At 35.1% G+C, this 25,332-nt stretch overlaps 2 protein-coding genes across 3 annotated transcripts in view; one reads left to right on the top strand and one right to left on the bottom strand.

Annotated features, from left to right (window-relative positions):
- Positions 1-13,694, top strand: part of LOC123554005 (balbiani ring protein 3-like) — a 33,434-nt gene extending 19,740 nt beyond the window's left edge. For both annotated transcript variants that reach the window (XM_045343817.2, XM_045343818.2), the window contains 7 exons: positions 1,395-1,535; positions 5,853-6,023; positions 6,178-6,309; positions 7,237-7,425; positions 8,319-8,483; positions 9,274-9,405; positions 10,313-13,694. In XM_045343817.2, the coding sequence (XP_045199752.2) occupies positions 1,395-1,535; positions 5,853-6,023; positions 6,178-6,309; positions 7,237-7,425; positions 8,319-8,483; positions 9,274-9,405; positions 10,313-10,422 (1,040 nt within the window). In that variant the 3' untranslated portion in view covers positions 10,423-13,694. The remainder of the gene's footprint in view (positions 1-1,394; positions 1,536-5,852; positions 6,024-6,177; positions 6,310-7,236; positions 7,426-8,318; positions 8,484-9,273; positions 9,406-10,312) is intronic.
- A 4,343-nt stretch (positions 13,695-18,037) lies between these two features.
- On the bottom strand, positions 18,038-20,459 carry LOC123555335 (uncharacterized). Its single transcript, XM_045345988.2, has 2 exons — positions 20,258-20,459; positions 18,038-19,456 (listed from the first exon to the last, which is right to left on the bottom strand). The coding sequence occupies exons 1-2, from the start codon at positions 20,316-20,318 to the stop codon at positions 18,750-18,752; spliced, it is 768 nt and encodes a 255-aa protein (XP_045201923.2). The 5' UTR covers positions 20,319-20,459; the 3' UTR covers positions 18,038-18,749.
- Between the last annotated feature and the right edge of the window lie 4,873 nt (positions 20,460-25,332).

The following is a 25,332-nucleotide window of genomic DNA, read 5'->3' as shown; positions in this document are numbered from 1 at the left end:
AAATTTCCCAAATAGTATAGATACAAATTCACAGCTCAAACTCTCGTCATATTGTTAGACAAATTCATAGTTGTAGTTAAAATATATCAGTCTCTTGAGGTGGTTTGAAGTAGATTATACGTTAGTCCTAAGCTGCAAATCAAGACCCTTGAAACTGCGCGATACAAGTTATACCTTGCTTAAAACTAACCCCGTGTCGTAGATAATGCTTGATGAAAATTTGGCCATGCCCCGTGTGCATGAATTAGAAGTTATGTTCAGAACTGAATAAGCATTCAAACTGATAAAAATCTTTTTAAAATATGAAGCATGTAAAATGAAGGCAATAAGAAACCCAAAAAACCTAAAACTTTACATGTAAAACATATGAGCCGTGCCATGGGAAAACCAACATAGTGGCTTTGCGACCAGCATGGATCCAGATCAGCCTGCGCATCCGCTGTTCGCTTTCAAAGTCTGTTGCAATTAGAGAAACCGTTAGCGAACAGCATGGATCCTGACCAGACTGCGCTGATGCGCAGGCTGGTCTTGATCCATGCTGGTCGCAAAGCCACTATATTGGTTTTCTCATGGCACGGCTCATATTGTACTCAACTGTATTAATTAGTTAAGGGGGTATGTTGTGATATTTTCCGTAGTGCAGCAGTAGAAATCGCATAGATATTATTTTTGCATGGAAGAAAGCAGAAAAATAAGAACTAGTAATAATTCAAGAGAAATTTAAATGACTGATTCATGTAATAATAATTTGTTAGTTTGAAACTAGCATGTCGTTGGGCAAATATATACAAATATACACCGCACCAATTAACAAGGTAAACCTAGGCTGGGCATCAGTCGTTAGAGTCCTTCAAAACAAATACCGCTACCATAAAATCCTCTTTAATAGCACTTTCTTGAAAATTTTACAGTATCTTTTATCTCTGACTCTGTTGAGATGTGCATAGAGAGAAAAAGGTTTTCTGAGAAAATACCAGTGTCAGTATGAAGAAAGAAATTAACATTATTACAGATTATTTGATCTCAACAGACTTTGTAAGTCTACATAAAACCATAACTATTGTGGTGATTAACAGTGATCATGCGTTTTAATAAATCTTTAATTTCGTATTGGCAAATAAAAACTACATTAAATACTACATATTTAAGGGTATGTACTTACATTGAATGTATGATTTTATCACTTTTTATTTTTAATTTATAAACTTTTGTTGGCGAATATGAAGTAAAGTCTTCAATATTTTCAAGATGGGGTAACTATAAAGTGTCCCATTCAATATAACCTACAATCCGCATTTTCTGCGTGTCAATGGGGACATTCATCACTGTAGGACAAACAAGATATAATCGAGATGAAGATTAAATACTTATAACATTGAAACAATATTTTTCAGATACATGTAAGGACCAATACGAGCAATCTAAATGTCAGACTTGGAAGTTTAATGGTGAATGTATAGTCAATAAGAAGTGGATGCAGAAATATTGCAAGGCCACTTGCAAAGCCTGTAAAGAGTCTGGACCCGATCCTGACGGTAAGTTTCACTTGCATGTGTGTATCTAAGCGTTTTTATAGTCGCCAACGGTATCCCAAGTAGGATTGATACGCGAGAAGAATGCTAGTTTTTTTTTGTTGTTGGAGGATAACGCAAGATACAGAATACGTCCACAGTCCAGAAGCTTCCCTGGTTTTTAAGCGTACAATCAACCATTTGGTTTGACTATATAGCTATCAGTTTACCATGTACTCCAATGTGATATAGCTATTACCTAGCCGTATAATGACCGTGTATTGCAATATGATACCGTATAATGACCGTGTATTGCAATATGATACCGTATAATGACCGTGTATTGCAATATGATATATATAGCTATTACCTGGCCGTATAATGACCGTGTATTGCAATGTGATATAGCTATAACCTGGCCGTATAATGACTGTGGATTGCAATGTGACATAGCTATTACCTAGCCGTATAATGACCGTGGATGACAATGTGACATAGCTATAACCTGGCCGTATAATGACCGTGGATTGCAATGTGACATAGCTATTACCTGGCCGTATAATGGCCGTGCATTGTAATATGATATAGCTATTACCTAGCCGTATAATGACCGTGGATGACAATGTGACATAGCTATTACCTGGCCGTATAATGACCGTGCTTTGTCATATGGGAAAATTAGACCCATCGATTTTTCACACGGGAGAAAATATTTTATATAGCGCAAAGAAGGAGCCCTTAACTTTATTTAAATTCATGGAAAATTTATTATAGGTATTTTAGCTTTGCAAACGATGTGATAATATTCAATGCATTGTCTTTCTTATGAATATTTTATTTTTAAAATGAATTTAAAAGAAAATGGTCTTTTTTGCGTATACTTTATGTCTGTCTATCTACAATTAGAAATATAGTAAAATATGGATAATTTGCTGAAATTTCTTCTGTTTAACAAAGAGTAAATAGATTCTTATATGTGCTTAAAGACCTTTGCAAACGAATTAGTAATCTATATTCATTTAGCTATTGTTTCATACTAATTTCAGTTTTCTAGGTGTAGAAGAAAATGGTCTTTTTTAAGCATTTTGCAGATGAGTATAGGTTTTTTTCCTTATCGGAAAGACTTGAACATTTTCGTATGTTTCCGTCAATTCTTACGGAATTTAAGCTCCTTAACGGTAAAGACTGATATCTTCTCACCCGCTAAACAGCACACATGTACGGATTTATAAATTAGTGGACGCTCCATAATATGATTTGTTTACAGCCAATAGTCAATTTTAAACAGCTTGAGGATCGAAGTTCAAAATTTAAAAAAGAAACGTTGACATTTTAGGCGGCATATTTTGGGCAAGTTAGAAGTAGAAAATCAAAGTTCAAATTTTGAAAGGATGATGATGAATTTCGCTTACATTGAATTTCGCACAGACTCGGAAATCGAAATTAAAAAAAAAAAAATTCGTCGAATTTCGAGGCAGAGTTGAAATTAGATCCAGCAGGATGACCGAAATTCAAATATTTTGAGGGGAGCGGTCGTCCAGTGAATAATGTGTCGGCCGCTCAACCCAGGGGTCATGGGTTCGAGCATCCGTGAAGGGGGTCACAACCATGACTTCTCATATGACACCAGTACTGGGTTTTCCCGGAAGCTGGCTGTTTAAAAGATAGTTTCACATTCAATACCAGTTTTAAATTCGATTGCTTTGAAAGTTCGAGCATGCTTGAAATATAATACCGAGAATAATCTATTTAGATTTTTAACAAGGAGCTGTGTTCAATAAACGCTTGATGCCCCCGATGGCATCCTTATCGATACAAAGCAACCTAAGTCCAAAACGAGGTCAAGTTCAAGGTCAAGGTAAAACTGAGGTCAGGTGATGTCTGAAGATGAGGAATGGTAACAGGTAACATCTGCATTGGTATCAAGTCATTCTAGTAAGGGGTATTGATGCTAGACGAAACGGTCCCATTTGGTAAACCTCGTACGGACGGACGGACGAACGAACAGACGGACGAACGAACGAACGAACGAACGAACGAACGAACGGACGGACGGACGGACGGACGGACGGACAGGACAATCACTATATGCCTCCCGCATCAGTAGATGCCGGGGGCATAAAAACTTGAATTTCGATATATCCGATCTTGCACGATTTTTAATCTTTGAATCTTGAGCAGATCGCAGTTTCAGTATTATACTGAAATTCAGCTTTTCAAAATTTGAAGTACGATTTTCGAAATGGCTCGACACTAATTGCTTGCTCGATATTTGACTTTTTCATTTCAATATCAATCTTGGAACAGGCTGTTCATTCAATACGAGATCGAAATTTGGCTTTTGGAATGATTATAAATTTCGATCATTGAGCTGGCCCGAAATTAAAAGCTATTTTGCTATTTGACGTTTTTCGATCTTCAGGTGTAGCTTAGGATCAAAATTCGATAAGTTATATGAAGTTGAATTTCGATCTTCGAGCTGGCATAAAATTCTAAGCTAGTTGGACACCGCTCAAGACATAATAATAAATGTGCAGTTATTTGATGACATAAAAAACTACTTAAAGTCCTTATTTCATAATCATGAACATCAAAGAAAGTATTTATAAAAGCGAGCTTCCATCTGATTGTAAGAAAGTAGAAATTACTTTTGGAAAGTCATTGTTTGGTTTTATAATAATGTGTTTGTTGAGAATACCGTTATAAATGGTATTCTGATTAAACCACCAACAGCCATTTAGGTTTCTATTTTCTAATCTATCTTTGCAATCACTGTAAATTAGACTTAACAATATCCCTAAATCCATATGATTAAAAGTATTAATGTAACGGTACATTGGCGAAGAAGGGTTAGACATCGGCCTGAAATACGGAGTAGGCCGAAAACTAGCGATCAGTCTCGACAGTCAATTTACCTGGCCAAACGTATGATCGGCTTTTGTGGTGATTTTCACCATGGGTCTAATTTTTCCATATGAATATGATATAGCTATTACCTAGCCGTATAATGACCGTGGATGACAATGTGACATAGCTATTACCTGGCCGTATAATGACCGTGTATTGCAATATGAGATAGCTATAACCTGGCCGTATAATGACCGTGGATTGCAATGTGACATAGCTATTACCTAGCCGTATAATGACCGTGGATGACAATGTGAAATAGCTATTACCTGGCCGTATAATGACCGTGGATGACAATGTGAAATAGCTATTACCTGGCCGTATAATGACCGTGGATGACAATGTGACATAGCTATTACCTGGCCGTATAATGACCGTGGATGACAATGTGAAATAGCTATAACATGGCCGTATAATGACCGTGCATTGTAATATGATATAGCTATTACCTGGCCGTATAATGACCGTGGATGACAATGTGACTTAGCTATTACCTGGCCGTATAATGACCGTGGATGACAATGTGACATAGCTATTACCTGGCCGTATAATGACCGTGGATGACAATGTGACATAGCTATTACCTGGCCGTATAATGACCGTGGATGACAATGTGACATAGCTATTACCTGGCCGTATAATGACCGTGGATTGCAATGTGACTTAGCTATTACCTGGCCGTATAATGACCGTGGATGACAATGTGACTTAGCTATTACCTGGCCGTATAATGACCGTGGACGACAAGGTGACATAGCTATTACCTGGCCGTATAATGACCGTGGACGACAAGGTGACATAGCTATTACCTGGCCGTATAATGACCGTGGACGACAAGGTGACATAGCTATTACCTGGCCGTATAATGACCGTGGATTGCAATGTGACATAGCTATTACCTGGCCGTATAATGACCGTGGATTGCAATGTGACATAGCTATTACCTGGCCGTATAATGACCGTGGATTGCAATGTGACATAGCTATAACCTGGCCGTATAATGACCGTGGATTGCAATGTGACATAGCTATTACCTGGCCGTATAATGACCGTGGATGACAATGTGACATAGCTATTACCTGGCCGTATAATGACCGTGTATTGCAATGTGACATAGATATAACCTAGCCGTATAATGACCATGTATTGCATTGTGATCTCCAAAGGTAATGGTAAGCTATTTTTAACTTTGCATATGATCAACAGACACTATGAGCTACAAAGCTGTCGTGCGATCAACAAGGTATAAACTCTTACCATTGAACTGTTGAGGTGGGTGAACTATTTATAATTGTCTTCAGTACGTCTTGGAGAGAAAGATATAACTGTACTTTTGGCCTGAATCAAAATAAAGATTTGAACTTTCATTTAATACAACGGCACATGCCTTTCTTTCACTGAATGCAATGACTTATAAGTACCTTTCTTTCGCAGTCGATTGTTCCAATGCTCATACAGACGACAGCGAGTGTGATAAATGGGCAACAGAGGGAGAATGCCAGATAAACCCCATATGGATGCCTGAAAACTGCCGGAAGTCCTGTCATATGTGTGGGGATGCAGGGAAAAGAACAACAACTACACCGGAACCAACACCTGAACCAGGTCAGTCAATAGATAATCGCATTGGTTGTTACTGTAACTGTTGTAAATGTTGGTAGTTCTTCTTGTGTCTTCAGTGTAGATACCTGTTGTAATCCACGGTGTTCGTCTAAATTGTATGACAGAAAATTCTCAACCATCTTTCTTTTGTTTTCAGGGAAATGTGAAGACATCCACAATTCCGTGGAATGTAAAGGCTGGGCGGATACCGGAGAATGTGACCTCAATCCTGATTGGATGATTCCAAATTGTCGTAGATCATGTAAGAAGTGCGGTGACGGCGGACAAGGTTTGTTATCTAAATCTCTCTTTTAGCGGAGGATACATGTCAAAACTTGAAATATGAAATGAATGTTGTTTTTACCAAACCCGAGACAGAAGTAGCGAATGGATCCTGACAAAATAAACGTTTCATGTAAACAGCCACGTAAAACAGGCGGATGGAAAGATGTTCAGAGTGTTGTATCGAGTAACTCAAACTTGTCTGGTGCAAACATAATGAGACAACAACTGACAAGGCTTTAATTGTACGCAGCCTTTTTAAATACATTCAGCCCAGTCACTGTATGTGTTGTAATTTCAATATGCTGAACGTATTTTATGCCGGTCAATTGCTATACATAACTAACATTGATTGTATATATATAACACCCTCTTTTTATAAATTTTTTATTTGTAAAAATAGTTAAAACACACATTGATTTGTATTCAGTCAGCAAGCAAATACTTTACATAGTTACCAGCATATAGCTACATAGTTATCAGTATATGCTTACATAGTTACCAAATATGTTTACCTGGTTAACAGAATATGTAACATAGTTACCATATGCTTACATAATTACAAGCATATGTTTACATAGTTACCAGCCTATATCTACATAGTTACCATCATTTGATAAAACAGTTACCAGCTTATGTTTACAATTTCCAGCATATGTTCTCACCAGTTACCTACATATGCTTACATATTCACTAACGTATGTTCAAACAGTTACCAATATATATTTACATAGTTACCAATATATATTTACATAGTAACCAGCATATATTCACATAATTACCAGCATATTTTTACATATGTACCAGCATATATTCATAGTTGTCAGCAAATATTTACATAGTTACCAGTAAATGTAATGTACATAACTTAAGGCGTTATCTAAAAATCGTTGAATAGTAAATTTTGATTGTAAATATTTGACCATTATTTCAGTTGAATGTAAAAACACATGGAATGACAGACAGTGCGAAGGTTGGGCACGCGATGCGGAATGTATGAAGAACAGTAACTGGATGCACAAGAATTGTTACAAATCGTGCTCCAAATGTTCACCAGACGACAGCAGCACTAAGGGCAAGACAGAAATGACAACAAGGGCAACTACTGCCAGGAAAGATTCAGGTGGGTTGTAGGAATGACGTCAGTCAGTAATAGAATCACTCTACCTCAGTTAGAATTTAAAATAAATCAGTATAAACAATACATCAAGTAGCTCTAGTTTATATGACATTATTATACACATTTCAGGGAACAGTCATATTTTCAAGTTTATTTTTCTGAGTATAAAGCATTTTAATATATTTTGCTAAGCTATATAATCTATTACGCTGAAGTAAAAGAATTAAATAGGGAACATAACAATCATGTTTATTTCTAAGACTTCTATGTTTCGTACAACACAGCATAAGATTAAGTTCAGTTTCAGCTTTTTTTTGGGATGGCACAATTAAACTATGATATAAAATAAAGTTACAATGGATTGACTGATATCATCTTGAAGTTTTTTTTTAAGTTATGTTCTAATATGGTGCAAATAAATTTTGCCTTCGTGAACTTCACCTGTGACAACGAGCACGATCTAGAGAGTTTACGCCGTTGTGACCGGCTTTTTGCATTAACGGTCCGATTTAAGATTTGTTTTAAGGTTAACTTGACCTTGAAAAAGTGCTTTTATTTAGGGTTATTGTACTTGTACTCGGACTAATTGTTATCTGGGATTACTTGCATTTTATTAACAAAAAATATTTGCTAATTTCAAGCCATTTGGATTGTTTCACGCGGCAACACTTTTGTTTTCGAAAGTTAAAAATGTTGTTGGCAGTGTCATATAACATGCGGACTGCCATTTATTCCTTCCATGATCCAGATTTTATTCTATGGTATCAGTACTGGATATCATGACTTCTGGTTCTTCAAACGTGCAGAACAATTAAAATTAACTAAAGCCGACATTGTCCAGTTAACTGAACATATTGTGTACTTGTCGGCAACTGATATATTTGATTGGTATGCAGGATCCTGTACGAATAACCATAGAAGTGACAAAGAATGCGAAACGTGGGCAAAATATGGTCATTGTAAAATTAACCAGTGGATGACGATTCATTGTGCAAAATCTTGTGGAGAATGCACAGCTGAGGAAGCCACGACGTCACCGCCAGACACGAAAGACAAGAAAGGTAGGCTGCATTCCTTTACTATATCAGAAAAGAATCCAAACTTCCAGAATGCTGTTCTAATTTACGTTTCATTTAAGAAAGAGAACACAGTTCTAATTTGAATTTCGAGCCTATAGTGAGCACCTGTTTAAGACAGAACCACGACGTGACTCTCTGTAGCCGGAATGACTTGTGATTGTTCCTTCCGCACCATTTTGTAATTATAACAGTCTGCACAGGTTCCAAGTATTACAGAGTACATTGTTCTACATTATTCCTTTGTATACAACTTGTTCAGGGTAAAATGAATCGGCAGTGGAATACAGTTATAGTTATGGTGGTATTATGAACGCACACTGTTCATTTTGGAAAGGAAGCTATTATTTATAGTATGTTCCAAGGTATTATGTACTGTGTGCTTGTAAGTGTACTGTCAGGACTATCAGTGACCCTAGGTGTTCCTCCGGATATTAATTCAGGAAAATACTTTCATCTTTCTGTAGAACCATTGACCTTTCGTACACCAGCTGGATGACTGAGTCACTTGAAAGAATTTTTGCCCAAATAGAGGTTTCGAACCCGTATCGGTGAGAGGCAGGTGATTCGATTTCAGCGACCGTAACCACTAGGTCAGGGAGGCCGCTTTACATGCTAGAAGGGAAAGAAATAACTACACTACCCGCTTACAATAACATTGTTTAATATTAATGAAAGACAGAGTGTTGCATGTATTTTGTAAAATTCAGAGGCTGTGTGTAATATACGTAGCTGGATTCAACAAGAGTTTTATAAATAATATTCTCTCTTTTAGAACCAACTGTTTGTAAAGATGATAAACTACATTGTCCCGCATGGGCACAGAACGGGTTTTGCGAGGATAATCCTGCAACAGCTCTTAGAATATGTAAAAAGTCGTGCAATTCATGTAATAGTAGCAGCAATGGTCAGTATAAGTCTCCTTTGTTTATTTCAAGACACTGATAGATAATTATATTACATGTTTACCTTTTAGAAGTTGATGCCTCCCAAGTATTTTGACAAGCATATTTAGGAAGTGTTCTCGTTCCGAGACTAAACGCAATGATGTCATCACTTTTGAGATATAACTGTACTGTATTAAAATAATGTGTTCAAGGCTGCATTAACTTATAGCCCCATCTTATAAAACGCCTTTTAAAATGCCGATAAAACAGTGTAAATAAAACTTTTAAATACATCAGTAAAAGTTTTCTAAGTGCTTTTTAAACATTCTATATTTACATTAAATATGCATGCACAGTATCTTCCAACTGAGAAATTGCTGAAACTATTTTCTGTGTACTTTTAGCAAGCTCCTGGTATATTTTCATTGGTTAGAATACAACAGGATATGAATTCTCTAATGCATTGTAACTTAAATTTGATTAAATTTTCATGCGTTTTAATTACGATGCTAGGGCAATAGTGTTGTGATATATTGCAAAAGCAAGCAGGCATTCGAATGTAAAATGAGCACGTCATAGTGTTTTGTGGTTTTTGCATATTGTAAATTAACGCGCTTCATTGCATCATTTAGAGCTTATCCAAAATATAAAAACTGACATAAACACTGAGAAAAGTGCATTTGCACCATTACGCAAAATAGTTTTTTTATCGTAGCTTACTTTTTTTAACCAAAGGGACTTTACTCTGACAGTATTATCTATCAAGTTCGATAGAGTTCCGGCGCTTACATCTCCAGTCCTTTCCCAGACTGTAAAGGTTGCATTCTAAAACGTATATAACGACTGAACAAGAGATTTTTAAAAGAAAAACTACTAGGATTTTTTAAGGATGTTTTCTGGTATCTATAAGATTAAAATTTATTTCAGAATGTTTTGATAAACACCAGTTATGTCCTGTGTGGGCCAGAGGAAATCAGTGTCAACGTAATGGAGGATACATGTTGAGGAACTGTCGAAGATCTTGCGAGGTCTGTTGATAGTTATATCCATTAGACATGGAAATCTGCCTACGGGTGAAGTTAAAAGTGACTCTATGCACGTGATTTGGTGGCTTAAACCACGTGATCTGGTTTGAGCATCACTATGTATATACTTGTCACTTTTCTTGTTAATAAAAAATAAAACGTTGATATTTTGTGATAAAACTTAAAATGTCAGTTCTTTTACTGACTTAAACCATGTGATTTTTAGCTCACCTGAACAATGCATGCTCAGGTGAGTTTTTTTGATCGCTCTATGTCCGGCGTCTGTCTGTCGTCTGGCGTTTGTTTGTCTGTCAACATTTAGCTTGTGTATGCGATAGAGTCTGTATTTTTCAACTGATCTTCATAAAATTTTGTCAGAATGATTATCTTGATGAAATCTAGTCCAAGTTTGAAAATGATTTACCTGGGGTCAAAAACTAGGTCACTAGGTCAAATCAAAGAAAAACCTTGTGTATACGATAGAGGCTGTATTTTTCAATTGATCTTCATGAATTTAAGTCAGAATGATTATCTTGATAAAATCTAGGCCAAATTTGAAAATGGATTATTTGGTGTCAAAAACTAGGTCACTAGGTCAGATCAAAGAAAAATCTTGTGTATGCTATAGAGGCTGTATTTTCAACTGAACTTCATGAAATTTTGTCAGAATGATTGCCTTGATAAAATCTAGGCCAAGTTTGAAAATTGGTTATCTAGTGTCAAAAAGTAGGTCAAATCAAAGAAAAACCTTGTGTATGCGATAGAAGCTGTATTTTTCAATTGATCTTCATGATTTTTGGTCAGAATGATTGCCTTGATGAAATCTAGCTGAAGGTTGAATACGGTCATCTGGGGTCAAAAACTAGGTCACTAGTTCAAATCAAAATAAAATCTTGTGTATGCGATAGAGGCTGTATTTTTCAACTGATCTTCATGAAACTTTGTCAGAATGATAGCCTTGATAAAATCTAGGAAAATTTCGAAAATGGGTAATCCGCGGTCAAAAACTAGGTAACTAGGTCAAAGCAAGGAAAAACCTTGTGTATGCAATAGGGGCTGATTTTACACTGGATTTTCATGAAGTTTAGTCAGAATGGTTGCCTTGATGAAATCTAGGTCAAGATCGAATATGGGTAATCTGTGGTCAAAAACTAGGTCACTAGGTCAAATCAAAGAAAAACCTTGTGTATGCAGTAGAGGCTGTGTTTTTCAATTGATCTTCATGAAATGTGGTCAGAATGATAGCCTTGATTAAATCTAGGTCAAGTTCGAATATGGGTCATCTGGGGTCAAAAACTAGATCACTAGGTCAAATCAAAGAAAATACTTGTTTACACTCAAGATTTTTGCTTTAATTTTAATAAAACTTGGTCAGAATATTTGTTTCCATAAAATCACTAGGTCAAACATGTTTACACTATTATGGTGTGTTCCTCAGGTGAGCGACATAGGGCCATCTTGCTCTCTTGTTTTACTTAAACCACGTAACTTTGATCTTATTCACATGATCTGGTGACTTGAACCACGTGATCTGGTTTGAATATCATTAAAACTATATATGAACCGCACCATGAGAAAACCAACATTGTGCGTTTGCGACCAGCATGGATATAGACCAGCTTGCGCATCTGTGCAGTCTGGTCAGGACCCATGCTGTTCGCTTTCAAAGCCTATTGCAATTAGGGAAACTGTTAGCGTACAGCATGAATCCTGACCAGACTGCGCGGATGCGTAGGCTGGTCTGGATCCATGCTGGTCGCAAACGCACTATGTTGGTTTTCTCATGGCGCGGCTCATATATTATTTATATATATATATCGTACAGAACAATTAGTTTCATTTCTAATCAATTAAAAATGTAATGGTAATTGGTGATAAGACTTAAAATGCTAGTTCTTAAACAAAAATGTTTCTTTATTCTTTTGTTAAATCTTTGCTGGAATTATTAAATATATAAGGTGTTTGTTGACGATATGTATATGTTACTGAGAGAGAGTTTTGCGCAGACTTTGCATAATAATGTTGTTGTTTGTTTAAGTGACTGTTGTTACTGAAATGTGTGTAAGCATCTTAAAAATAATTTGGCAGATTAATGTTAAATTTAAAAAAAGGACGTTTATTTTTGATGAACGTTCTTCGGTGATATTCTTTATATTCCACTTGAATGAAATAAACAAATATTCTTTTTTTGCAAACGTTCACTACTAGTATCATGCGATTTTGTATACCTATAATTTTATAAAATTGAGTTCGGACACGAGTTCCAAATCTCTGACATCTGACTGGCTGTTTCTAGGGCTCACCCTTAAAATTGACCAATGGCATGGTTGCATTCATCAGCAGGTCTCCAACTGTTGTCTAAGACCTATTACTTCAAGTAAGTGTTTATGCAAAATCCAATTACAACTTTAATTTTTTTTCTGGTGCATATAGTGGAAGAATTGCATAGTGAGACAAACCATTAGTTTGTCCATTTTCTCATTTTTGTAAGTATTTGTAAGAAAATTGCAAAGTCATTGTGTAAATTAAGGACGAGGCTGCTGTGCGGCCGAAATTTCATCATTCAGTATTATTATGTATTTTTTCAACTATAAATCTTCGAAAAAACCTGCCCTGACTTTCAAAACTGGATTTTTTTATGATTTCAGCAACATTAAATTCACGATTTGAAAAGAAATGTTTGTCTTACTGGCTCATTTTGTTTAACATATTCTCGCATACCAGAGGTTACATGATTTCTTAGATGAACGTTCTCTCCGGAGTTTGGTGAACCTCTGATGGATAGGAATAGTTTTTACAGAAGGAACTATTTGAAAAAAATACTTGGTTAAAAGATTAATCTCTATAAGCTGTTATAAATCAAGATCGTTGTTTTCTTTTTTAAAATATTTTCAGTGAATTAATGAAATATGTCTGATAATTCCACAGTGAAAAATATAAAATATAGAATATTGATACTACAAAAATGGATGCAATTTGGTTAAAATGATTGAAAACAAATGACATTAAAGAAAATTTGTTTGATAATTTGTAAGATAAAATATCTTTCTATCGTGACCACCATATATTACAGTTTCACTCGTGGCCACAGCATTCGTGAAAATACACCATCTGTTGTTCACTCACAAACACATATCCTTGAAATAGTGAGAGTAGATTATGGTCATTGCAAAAATAACAGTTTGAAAAGTCGGTCTGAAATATGTTTTATTTTCTACACTGACCAAACAAATATTTTGTATATTATACAAATGAGAAATGAATAAATATAACTCTATCCTATGTTTAAATGCGTTTGTTGTTTTTATATATCAACTTAAAGGTACATTAGATCCAAATTTCGTATTTAAAAACATGAAAAATGACGTAAACATAGAATTAACAAGTTAATGTGTAAATAGTACATACTGTATACATGTATAGATAAACGGAGTATAAATATGCACTACCACTAAAAATTTGGCTGGTTTAGTAGAACACTGGAGGGTACTATAGGAATGCCCTCCCTCTGTCCGTCTGTCCGTGCTTACATTTGCATACTTCGGTGGCTATAGGAACAATAGGTAACTGCACTTTTTCTTTGATGTCATTCATTCCGTAAATTTTTCTTTTACGCGGCTAAAAGAACAATAGAGAGAACTAAAAAGTGGCCACATAAATACCCATATGTAGGAACGTCCGTCTGTCCGTCCGCAAATCTGGATCTTGCAATTACTCGAAAAATATTCAAGGTAATTTCATAAAACTTGGTATGTGAATATAGAGCAATGTACAGATAATGCACGTTTATGACTTATGCCTGCAGGTCAAAGGTCAAGGTCAAATAAAAATTGTTTCTGCTCCATAACTTTTACACATGGATGAATTATCTTAGTCTATACACAAACGTTCCACATGATGAGACAATGTGTCAACACATGAACTATGCTTGTCGGTTAAAGGTCAAGGTCACTGTTTAAGGTCAAATGAAAATTTATTTCTGCCCCATAACTTTTAATTGCATAAAGGTATTTTTTATTACTACACAGAAATGTTTCCCATGATTAGACATTTGTGCGCACATGATCCATGGTTGTCAGTCAAAGATCAATGTCACTATTGAAGTAAAAAGTAAAAACTTGTTTCCGCTCCATACCTTTTATTGTTCCATCTCTCGAGATGGAATATTTTAATTCGGTAAGTCACACTTGACTGAGCTACTGATATCGAAAGCTGTTGTAATTACAAGCTGGCCAATTAAACTCCGTGACCTTAGAAATAACCTCTGACGTTAAACTATTCTTTCCTAATTGAGGCGACTCTCTGAACGCGTTCCATGGATTACATATTACTAAACCCGAGGATGATTGATTGCATGATTCTTTTCTTTCCTCCATTCTTGAAGAACGTAACATAAGTACATTCAGTCGACCAGATAGACATATATCAGAAAATTTAAATGTAAACAACTAAATATTATCGTTACCTTCAAATGCATGGTTAATATATAGTGAAAACAAACCCCATTGCGACCGTCTAACTATGCGCAACAAATTCACGCATCGAATCGTAATGGAATGACCGGGTCAATGTCTATTGCCGTATTTACTCTACTGAAAGTGGTAACAGATTTAATTTGTTGTTGGATTTAACAATTTATGTTAAATAACTAGCGTAAATACTTACCTGACATTTTTTGACAGTATAAAACAGACATTGCAACCAAAATTTTACAAGATGATCATTTTATATTTATATAGATGTGCCCTAGAAGGAACTTTTGCTATGCTTTAACTTGTATGCATTAATGGATTATCTTTATATTGCACACAAATGTTCCCAATGATGAGACAATGTGTCATGTACATGATCTATGCTTGTAGATAAAGGTCACTATTGAAATTTATGTAAAACAAGTTTTTGTTTCCTAGCTACTAAATGCCTTGAAGCATTTCTAGTCTTAACAATGTTGCCAACAACCACGAGGGACGACCACTAACAAAGATTTATACCGGTAGGGGACTTCTGTATTGGCACTGCAATATTTCGTCACTTGTTAACAATCAACTGTTACTGCATGCTATTTGATTATGAATGTAGCTCTATATGCAAACATAATTTATTTATTTAGTAAAGCTAAACAAAATTCATGAAGATTTTATGCATTTGAAGTAAATATCTAAAGATAAAATATTTGAGCCGTGCCATGAGAAAACCAACATAGTGGGTTTGCGACCAGCATGGGTCCAGACACGTCTGGTCAGGATCCATGCTGTTCGCCTTTAAAGCCTACTGCAATTAGAGAAACCGTTAGCGAACAGCATGAATCCTGACCAGACTGCGTGGATGCGCAGACTGGTCTGGATCCATGCTGGTCGCAAAGCCACTATGTTGGTTTTCCCATGGCATGGCTCATTTCTAAATTAGTGAAAGATGCCCATTGCATATCTTAACTTTTGAGGAGCCGTAAATCACAATTTTCTCGAAATGATGCAGCTTTAAATTATAACTGTTTAAGATGCTGAAGTTGCAACTTTTTGGCAGGTTCGCGTTTTCATATTTTTTTTTCAACCAATCATGGTTCGACATTTTTTTCGCATGATCGAATTAAGCTTTTCTGACTGGACGAGCCCAAGATATGCCCAAGTGATCATTTCAAGCTTAGTTGTGCATATCTTGAGCAGTGTTCACACTACTAGTCATATACCATTAGACTGAATTTCACCAAACTTCACCAGTAATCAGTGTGAAGCGTGATTTTGCAAATCAACGGCATGTTCTGGTTAAAGATTTTACCCTAGATTTGTCAAATTTCATGATACCAGTGCTACTTCTCCTATACCACTGGTTTGAATTCCACCAAACTTCGCAGGAGTAAACATTGCAAAGCCTAGTTGTATTTATCATTGGAATGTTGTGGTTCAGTGATTTTCACTGGAGTTATGGCCCTACATTTGCGTGCCCTCTGGGTCTTATATCGTGGGAGACAGCTCTTGTTCTTTGTCAAATTTAAGAATTAAGAACACAATTTGTGTTGTGACATATACTCTGTTCCTTCATAATTATAAAAAAAGTGTGTACCTTCTGAGCTAAATTGCGTCATCATTTTATAAAATTGTTAATTTTTCTTATATACGGGAATAGTTGACCCAATTTAGTTTCATTTTAAACATGTGGGGACATACATCTCGTGGTTCAATAAAAGAATAAACCATATGGTGTACAAGCATTGGTTATCCAACAGAAAGCCATGTGATATGCGTTGACATTTCAAATTCAATGCATCCAACAGATACATCTCTTCGAAACGATTGCAAGGGTATCAAATTTTCTTATCAAAATGTTAAATAACAAGCAAGGATTTTGTCTTAACGAAGCAATCAGACTCCTTCGTGTCCAACAATTTAGTCAGCTAGATTGTGTTAAAATAAATAAATAAATAAATAATAAAAAAATACTGAATAGATACATACGTCTTTGAAAGTTTCTTAACAAACATTACGGATGACGCTTAACAACCAATTGGCCAATATGTATTCAAATAAGAAAATTGTCCATTTACGTGAAATCTCTTCCTTGAAAATTGCTATAAAAATTGTTCCATAGTTGAACTTGAGACATGATAAATGTTAACCCGACGAATCGATAACAAATTGAATATTTGATGTCTTTAATTTCCCATATCAGACTAGGGGATAATTTCTTATGAGATTCAGCTAGACCGCATGACTGTTTTACTCCAGAAATGATAATTACTGTTATATAAATGACTTGCAATATTCCCACGAAATGCTTCAAAAATGACAGCAATAAAAAGCGTTCCTCGTGGAGTTCTCTTCCTTGCCATAAAGTGTTCATTATGTCGCAAAAGAACCACGTGATTATCGTAAATCGGTTCGATGTCGTGACCCTCCTGATGCAGGTTTATTGTTCGGCATTGTTAAAAACTTTTGAAGACGTTAATTTTGTGTTATCCTATCCAAATAAAATGCAGTTCATGTTACGCTAATAAAATTCTAAAAGAGTCTGTATTAAAATTTAATTGCTATCTGTCCGACTATGGGGGAACTCGTGTTTATTCTTGTTAAAACGCTGAAAGAATTTAGCATTGGCAAACGCATTATTAATACAGAGCGATTGTAATTATTCTGTACTCATGTCATATTTTATGTTCCCCCGAAGACGACATTTATGCATAGTGTCACGTGATGACAAGTTACAATTAAAATACATGAATAATAATATTGTCCAACAATGATGTGTATTAGCCGTACCTACGTTTTAGTAAATCTCTCTCAGGTTTATTGAGCAAGTTATTTCATATACATGTATTAGTAATTGTGAAAGAGGTGAAAGTATGTGATTAGGCGGATTTTAAACAATTTACTCATTAAAAGTTGTACACAGTCTTGTAAAATGTGTAGTAAACATCTTTACCATATAGTAACCGAGATGTGGAGAAGTGATATTTTGGTTTCATTTTCCAGGCTTTTACCAAAATATCAACACAAATAATATTCGTTTATGACGACACGTTCCTAAAAGGTACATTTCGTGGCATACTTTGTATCGTCAAAATTATTCATACTGTGACTACAAATAATATAACATATCAACAACAACTTTATTCTACCACTGATTTTAGGTTTACACACAAGTAACCCAATTACATTAGAGACAAACAATATGAATGATCAAATTTCGGCAGTTTATGTTGAAAAAAAGAGAAGAGAATAACATTGTTTCCCAAAAAGCCTGCATATGAAATTTCATTTAGAATGCTTAATGAATAAATGATAGACTTTTACAAGTCGGCAAGTGTAACCGCGTGCTCTAATTTCACCAAACTAAAACGTTAATTGTTGACGAAACAAGGAATACATTAATCATGTATCAACTAGTATACTTAAATATCAACAAATCACCCTCTCGTTAAAGAGCTATTAACAATACTACGATTGAGCATTCTATAAGGTTTATACAACGGGTTAATAAATTATTCACAAATGAAGCTGCTTATATTATCAAATCATGAGAAGATTAATTGATTAAAATTGTTGTTCACATGTCTAAATGTTTCTTAGCAGGATCGAATGAACATGTCGAGTTTCACCCCAAAAACAAAGGATGCTGGTGTTTTTGGGCCACCCTGTAGCCGAGGCAGCTAGTCGTGAACATGCTTCTTTACGCTTGCTTAGGCCAACGTGTAATTTAACACACCTGCTGGTCTCCTATCATACAATCAAACATTTTTAAAAATGTAAAAATTAATTCTCAAAGATTTTAGTGACTGTTTATTTATTAAAAGGGAAACAGTTTTAACATAAATTGTACCCATCAATAAAATAGAAGTATAAAAGTTATATCATAAATTGTGGGTTAGCTTGATTTTGTACATTATTAGCGTTTATAAATTTGAACACATCTTCCAAACTTATGGTACCGTCAGCGGCTGGTATAATCGTATTGTGTTGCAGGTCCTGGACCGTAACTGGGCCTGCCGCATCAAGCTGCGATGCCGCACCCGATTGATATTGGTTAACATCATTTTGTATGTTCCCAACCGATGCAGGAACTATCGGTGTTTCATGCGATCCACTTACTGTGGAAATAGCACCAGTGTTCGGGGTTAAACCAGTTGCTGCAGAACTCACTCCAGTACTTACTGTGGCATTAGAACCACTAGCTGTAGAAACTGCGCCAATGCCTGTGGCAGATTTAGCAGCCGCAGCCTCTTCTTTTTGTTTCTGCACATACTGCATTGCTCGCATTGTTATACGAGCGTCCAGGCCTGATTCATCCAAGGTCTCTGATTTAATACCACCCGGAAGTGTCGTGGTAGTCGTAAATTGCTTAACTAGTTCCGGTATGCCACGTGCAATCTTCTTCATCAACCCGAGATACGCCATTCTCTCAGCCTGGTTTTTTGGCTGACCGCCGGCAACTAAAGCATAGTTAATGAGATCCATTGAAGGTTCTGCCGACGGATGTACGACGTATTGGACAAGTTTGGTCAGGTTTGCCCTCAATGCCCTCTCTGTTGGCGTTATGAATTCCTGACCTTGAACTAGATAAAAAGACATAGGCTACTCTTAGCATTTTTATTTGTAACATTTCCTTATATTGTAGAAATTTTTAAAAATGCTTGAAGTTTATTTTTCAGAACGTAAACAAATACCGATATAATGATAGCAGTGATAAATTGCTTCCAACATCTCATAAGCGACGACTACAATCAAAGTTAAAATTTGTGAAATAGGACTACAAGGAAATAAAATTATTAATCTACTGTATATTGAAATTCTTTGGAAGCAAAGAACACAACCGGAATATTTTCAAAATAAATAAATAAATAAATAAATATAATAAAAAAGACTCAGTTCGATTCTGTCTGGTCATGACAGCTAATGTAAATTTGCAACATCCCTCACGCCCTCCCTGACACCAGCTAAGGCGGAACTCTATTACAGAGACGATTTAAAATATACCCGGATCAGAAAATACAGCAACACTGAGTCCAAATACGGAGATATTTTAAATCATTCGGTGGTCCATTTACAGGGCCCTGATTCATCCACGTTCCGGTTACAAAATGTTGACTTAAGATTTTTAAATGCTTGCAAGATACCTTTAAGTTTGCTTTAATTAATAAAGCACATGTTTTAATAAACATGTTATTATCTGAATTTCTTCTTTTACATTATTGCTCGTGCTACATTTTTTATCAGAAGGAACCTGCGTCAACAGCGAACCTCGCATTGCATATAAGCTAATTATTACTAATTATTACATAATGGAAGAATATATCATTTAAGTTGCATCTTTAGTTACACATGCGTATATGAAACAGAAAAATAAAATAAATTACCAGATGAAAATGCCACAATGGTAACCAGAATGGCTAACATTATTCCTTGATACACAGCCATATTTCTTGACCACTGTCCGAGCGTTTATGTTAACATGAAAGACTGGATATAACTGTAGTTATGACATTTTACGTTGTCCAGACGCGAGATTGTCATGCACGTAATTAAACGATTGACGTAAACAATTAAACCATCATGCTTAAGTATGTATTGCATAGGTCATTTATTATGACATTACAAACATGTACATGTTCATTTCAATTTTCACTGATATTTTATTACGTGTACGCGTACTAATACATTTAATAAGGCTTATATAATAGTCTGACGTAAATTTACATGGTTCAGAACTCCAGAAATGCATTTCAAATTGCATATATATTTTGTTATGATTTTTAAGCCTTAGTCACATTTTTGGAGTGAAACTGCGTAACAAACAAAATGGTTATTTAAACTTAGTTATAGTGTGTTATTTATCAATTTTATAGTAAGGTTTGCGGTAATTCACTTCTTTATTTTGCAAGATTCAGATATAATTCATACATAATTCTAAAGGTCTTTATGGGTTTAATAAGATTTTGGAATTTTGAATTTTGAGACATTTTACATAATTTTTCTTTGATAAGAAAATCGAAATTTCCATGAGAAGATCCCTGTGTCAACAGCCTGAATGAAAATTCCAAAATTACGGTTTAAAAAAACAGTTTAGAAGATGTTTGTGTATGTGCTAATTTCATGATATCTAAAATATTCTGAAAAGTTTACCTTGGTCCAGTATCTGTAATATATGATATAAAATACCTTATCAAAAGTGTCCTTTTAATATATATGTAAATTCAAATTAATAGATGTTAAGGTATGTTCCTGTAGTCAAAACCAGAATGGAATAAAACTGTTAATAGTGCAATTATGTAGCAGATACGTGTACACAGGAAAAAAAATTTTTTCGTATGTTGAAAAAAAAGCTATGTAAAAAATGTTATAATACTACATTTACAAGTCGCAGTTTAAAGAAAATTGTGTACAATGTCTTAACCTTTATCATGCTGGACACGACTGATTCTGCCTTTGCGACCAGTGTAGATCATGATCAGCCTGCACATCGGAGCAGTCTGATTAAATCAAGATCTGCACTGTTCGCAATTCGTCAATATCGTTTTGGTAAGGACCCCTTTAACAGTTAATGGTGTTGTTCAAATTGAAGATGGACAAGTTCATTATAGAAGTTTAGCAGGGTAAGGCTTATTTTCCAACCGTTACTCTCCAGGTTCAAACCTGTTGATAATGATGGCACCCCTAGGAAAGATCAAATGTGATCTTTATTGACAGAAGGTCTTAATTTACAGGTTAAAATACACTGCGAATGTTGAGATAGGACACAAAACCAGCGTTCTTCAGACCAAGGAGGTTTCTGTTCAGAGATGGTCTTCGGCACAAGTTTCACTGTATCTAAACACTGAAATGTATTATAAGATAAACGATTATCGTCCTAAGTTTGATAAAAACTGGGCAAATCTAGTATTAAAAAACTCTAAATATATCACAAGAAATCAAAGCCTAAAGAAAAAAAGAAAACAAAATCGATTACCACTGAAAAAAGAAAGAAAGAACAAGATCAAAACATCTCAAAATATCCTCATCTAATAAAGAATCAAACGTTTATGTTGGCGATAGTAGAAGAATGTTATCTTTTTCTCCTCTTTTTGTGGTAGGTAGCTTCGTACTGTTGCTTTTACATTTTCAGTGAGATCAATTTCCAAGAGAAATAAAAAAAAGTTTTCATCAGGGAAATTCCCCCACTAGCCTTTAATATGTGCATTTTTGTGTATGAACATGTATTTGCATGTGTATATATTCAGCAAAATCATATTGAAAATTAAAAGGTGGATGGCTCTCTGGCACCTATTATACCATTTACGGAGATCGTAAACAAACGGTTTACCTCCAGGGCCTCAAACATAAAAAAGTTCTGTTACCAAAGTCTGGTATCTTTCAAATGATGTATAATAGAAATGGTGTTATAGAATATTTCAAAATAAAAGAGAGATCAGTGAAAACATTGTTAAGGACTGGGTAAATCAAGCAATATGACCATTTTGGTTGTTAAAATTGCACAAAGTTCTTAATATTGAGATCATGGGTGCTCATTGATAAAAAAGGGAATTATCCCGCATGTATACGCATGAATCATGTAGGCCTTAAAAGGAATAAAACTAATAAGAGATATAACTAATAAATGTTTCAGATCAGGTATTATTCAAAAGAGTGAAACTGACCTCAATAACTAGAATCTAATACATCTACATATAATCAAAAATGAAAAGTTTCCCGCAATTGCAGGCATGGGTTACACTATTTAGAATCAATCAGGTGTCATTTAGACGCACGCAAAATGATACCAATATTCCCTCACGGACGATGGCGTTTGTTTGAATTTCACAAATATCTGGAGATATTAGCACTTACAAAATTCCACGGATTTCTCACGAACTACTTTCACAGCTCGTTCGGAGGATGTGATGTATTTAATGTGACAAAGGCACACTTTGCACCATCGAATGTTTTTGTTCTTTATTATAAGGGGCAGCTTGTAACACTTACATGGAATTGATTTGGCAGACGTGTAATTTCTGTATCGTCGGCTAACAAAATCGTATTCTTTATCACAGTATTCAGTTCATAATTAATCTATTTTCAGACTGCCTGCAGCCGTAGTTGAAACTGCAGCGGCACAGTCTATTTGAATACTATTATGAAATAAATCGATGTAATTTGACAGTAATAACTTTGTTAATGGGAAAAATTCTGCATAATCACTCGATCGACTTCTTGTCAGCCATTACTTGCTCACGTGCTTTACCGGAAGCCGCTAACAGAGACGACAATCAAACCGAGGCTATCACCGCGTGCAAAACCGGAAGTGTAGGGTTGAGAAAATGATTTATGTGGTTTATGTTACAGATTTCGTTCAAACAGAGCAACTCAAGGCAAATGCGCTTTTATATGATAATATCTTAACAACCTCGTGCCGATTGTTTAAAGTCCTTTCAAGAGAACCGATAACTAGTTAATTTAGAAATAATTACTTTAAATGTTCGGGTAATAGCGTATAATATCCCGTTTCAGATAATACGTTTGATTGATCGCAGTGTATTTTTTCCATTGCGCAACATGTTTTGCATTTTAAATCATGCCATAAAACAGGTAGATTGCAAATAATTCTAACAGGCATGGAAATACGCTGAAAATATGTTTCTTTCATCGAAAAAATAAATTATGGTAAAGAGTATGTCTCATGACAACGGCGTTTCTATCTTGTCCGTTTATACAAACAATACATAATGTATATTTTCTCTTTTCTCTTTTCCTTTCTCCCCCTTTTTTTCTCTTTCATATTTAGGGAACAAGGGTGAAATGCGAGGGGTTGGTATTGGGGTTGGGGTTGTAAATGGGACGAAAACGTAAAATGAATCACATGGTTTGATTTTATCTCGACGTGTCACTAACAATCATATTATGAGTATGACCAAGTTTTCAAGTTATACTGTATATAAAAGATGTCTGAAAACATATCATTTTTGACCGGCTATATATAAATCTATCGAATTACTGAATATTCAAAATAGTACTGTCTTGCTAACTTATGTATATGTAATTAAAAAAAAAACCCCGCCATGTTGAATTCCCAATAGGGAACAATAATGTAACAAACAGTCCATATTTGTAAATATAAAAGTAAATAAACACGGTTTTAACGACAGACATTACAACATTTTTAAAGCATAATCATTTTTTTTCTGTTTATCATTTCACACGAATGCACACATGAAATCTTAAAAATACTTTTTATGAGATCAAAAATGACTAATTGTGTAGAGAGAAACCTCAAATACAGTAACACCTATACCTAATATCGTTTTCCTACATTTTGGGTCATAAATGGACATAAAGTGTAGACGTAAAACTGTCATTGTAAGATGAAGCAGTTAGATAGAGCCAATCTGACAGATTCTGTCATTTTAATGGCTGTGTACTTTAATCATACCTAACTTATTTGTTTGTCTGTTGTTGGTTGTTTCAAGGCAAATTAGAAAGTCGTTTATTTTCAGTCCTCAGAGCAACCATATCGCTGAGACTGGATAAAAGTCAGAGAAAAATCCAAAAAAAATCGGCATGTTGTATTTGAAAAAGTACCGTGATAGAAGACATCTAACATTTTTGTTCCTATGAATGTTTTTTTTTTTCATATGAACAGGAAAATCCAATTAGTAATTAAATAATGCGGTTCATAACTAAACTACTTTCTTGTTTTTAATGATGATATTCAACTATTAATATCAATTTTCGGATGTACTTCCATTTGTAAGTAATTGTAGATAAAAAAAGTATAATGATGTAGTGACAGAGTGTGTTTCTGGTATTACTAGTATTTATTTATATTAAGGTAGTGGAGCCGTTATGACACTCGGGACTTCCCGTGTGATTACGTATTCCCGCCAGACATATCGGCATTCTTCGAACGTGCACCTGGCTTTCCGTAGAAACCAGAGAATGCGGAGAAAATGTAATTTGCCAATTGTCGTAACGGATCAACTACCTTAAAATCCACTGACTGTAGTCTGTTAAAACATTCTGCATTTGTCACACGGTGAAATTAAATGTAATTGCATATAACGAAAGAAATAATCATTCTTGTAAAATCTCAATGAAACTTAAATCTTTTCTAATGCTTTACATGGTAATGTTATTTGTAGGCATTTAGAAGACATGCGGTATAAAAAATTATGAGGAAATAAAAGAACTGAATGTGCCTATTTTGGGTTCTTCAATATGCAATTAATTTGGATTGATTTTAGCGGTGGACACTGATACCTTTAGAAGGTATTTATTAAAACACATAATCGGCCAGCTATTTCATTGATACGTCAATCACCAACACCTCATGCCGAGCGTCCTTTATCTTGATAAATTGCATTTTTATTGCAACACAACGATAAAGACGGGTCAATGTTGTTTGTTTGGGCGGTCAGTATATAGAAAGCAAGTCCGGGGACTGACTTTTTTGGTCCTTTGA

This window comes from Mercenaria mercenaria, chromosome 7 (assembly GCF_021730395.1).
Source record: "Mercenaria mercenaria strain notata chromosome 7, MADL_Memer_1, whole genome shotgun sequence".
NCBI classification, from domain to species: domain Eukaryota; kingdom Metazoa; phylum Mollusca; class Bivalvia; order Venerida; family Veneridae; genus Mercenaria; species Mercenaria mercenaria.
Note: the sequence above shows the minus strand (reverse complement) of the source record. Positions and strands in the feature narration are given on the sequence as shown.

Excerpts from the sequence above, each read along its gene's own strand:
- LOC123555335 (XM_045345988.2), bottom strand. The coding sequence starts at position 20,318 with ATGGCTGTGTATCAAGGAATAATGTTAGCCATTCTGGTTACCATTGTG. Across the intron at positions 19,457-20,257 it reads CATTGTGGCATTTTCATCTG|TTCAAGGTCAGGAATTCATA; the intron begins GTAATTTATTTT and ends CTTTTTATCTAG.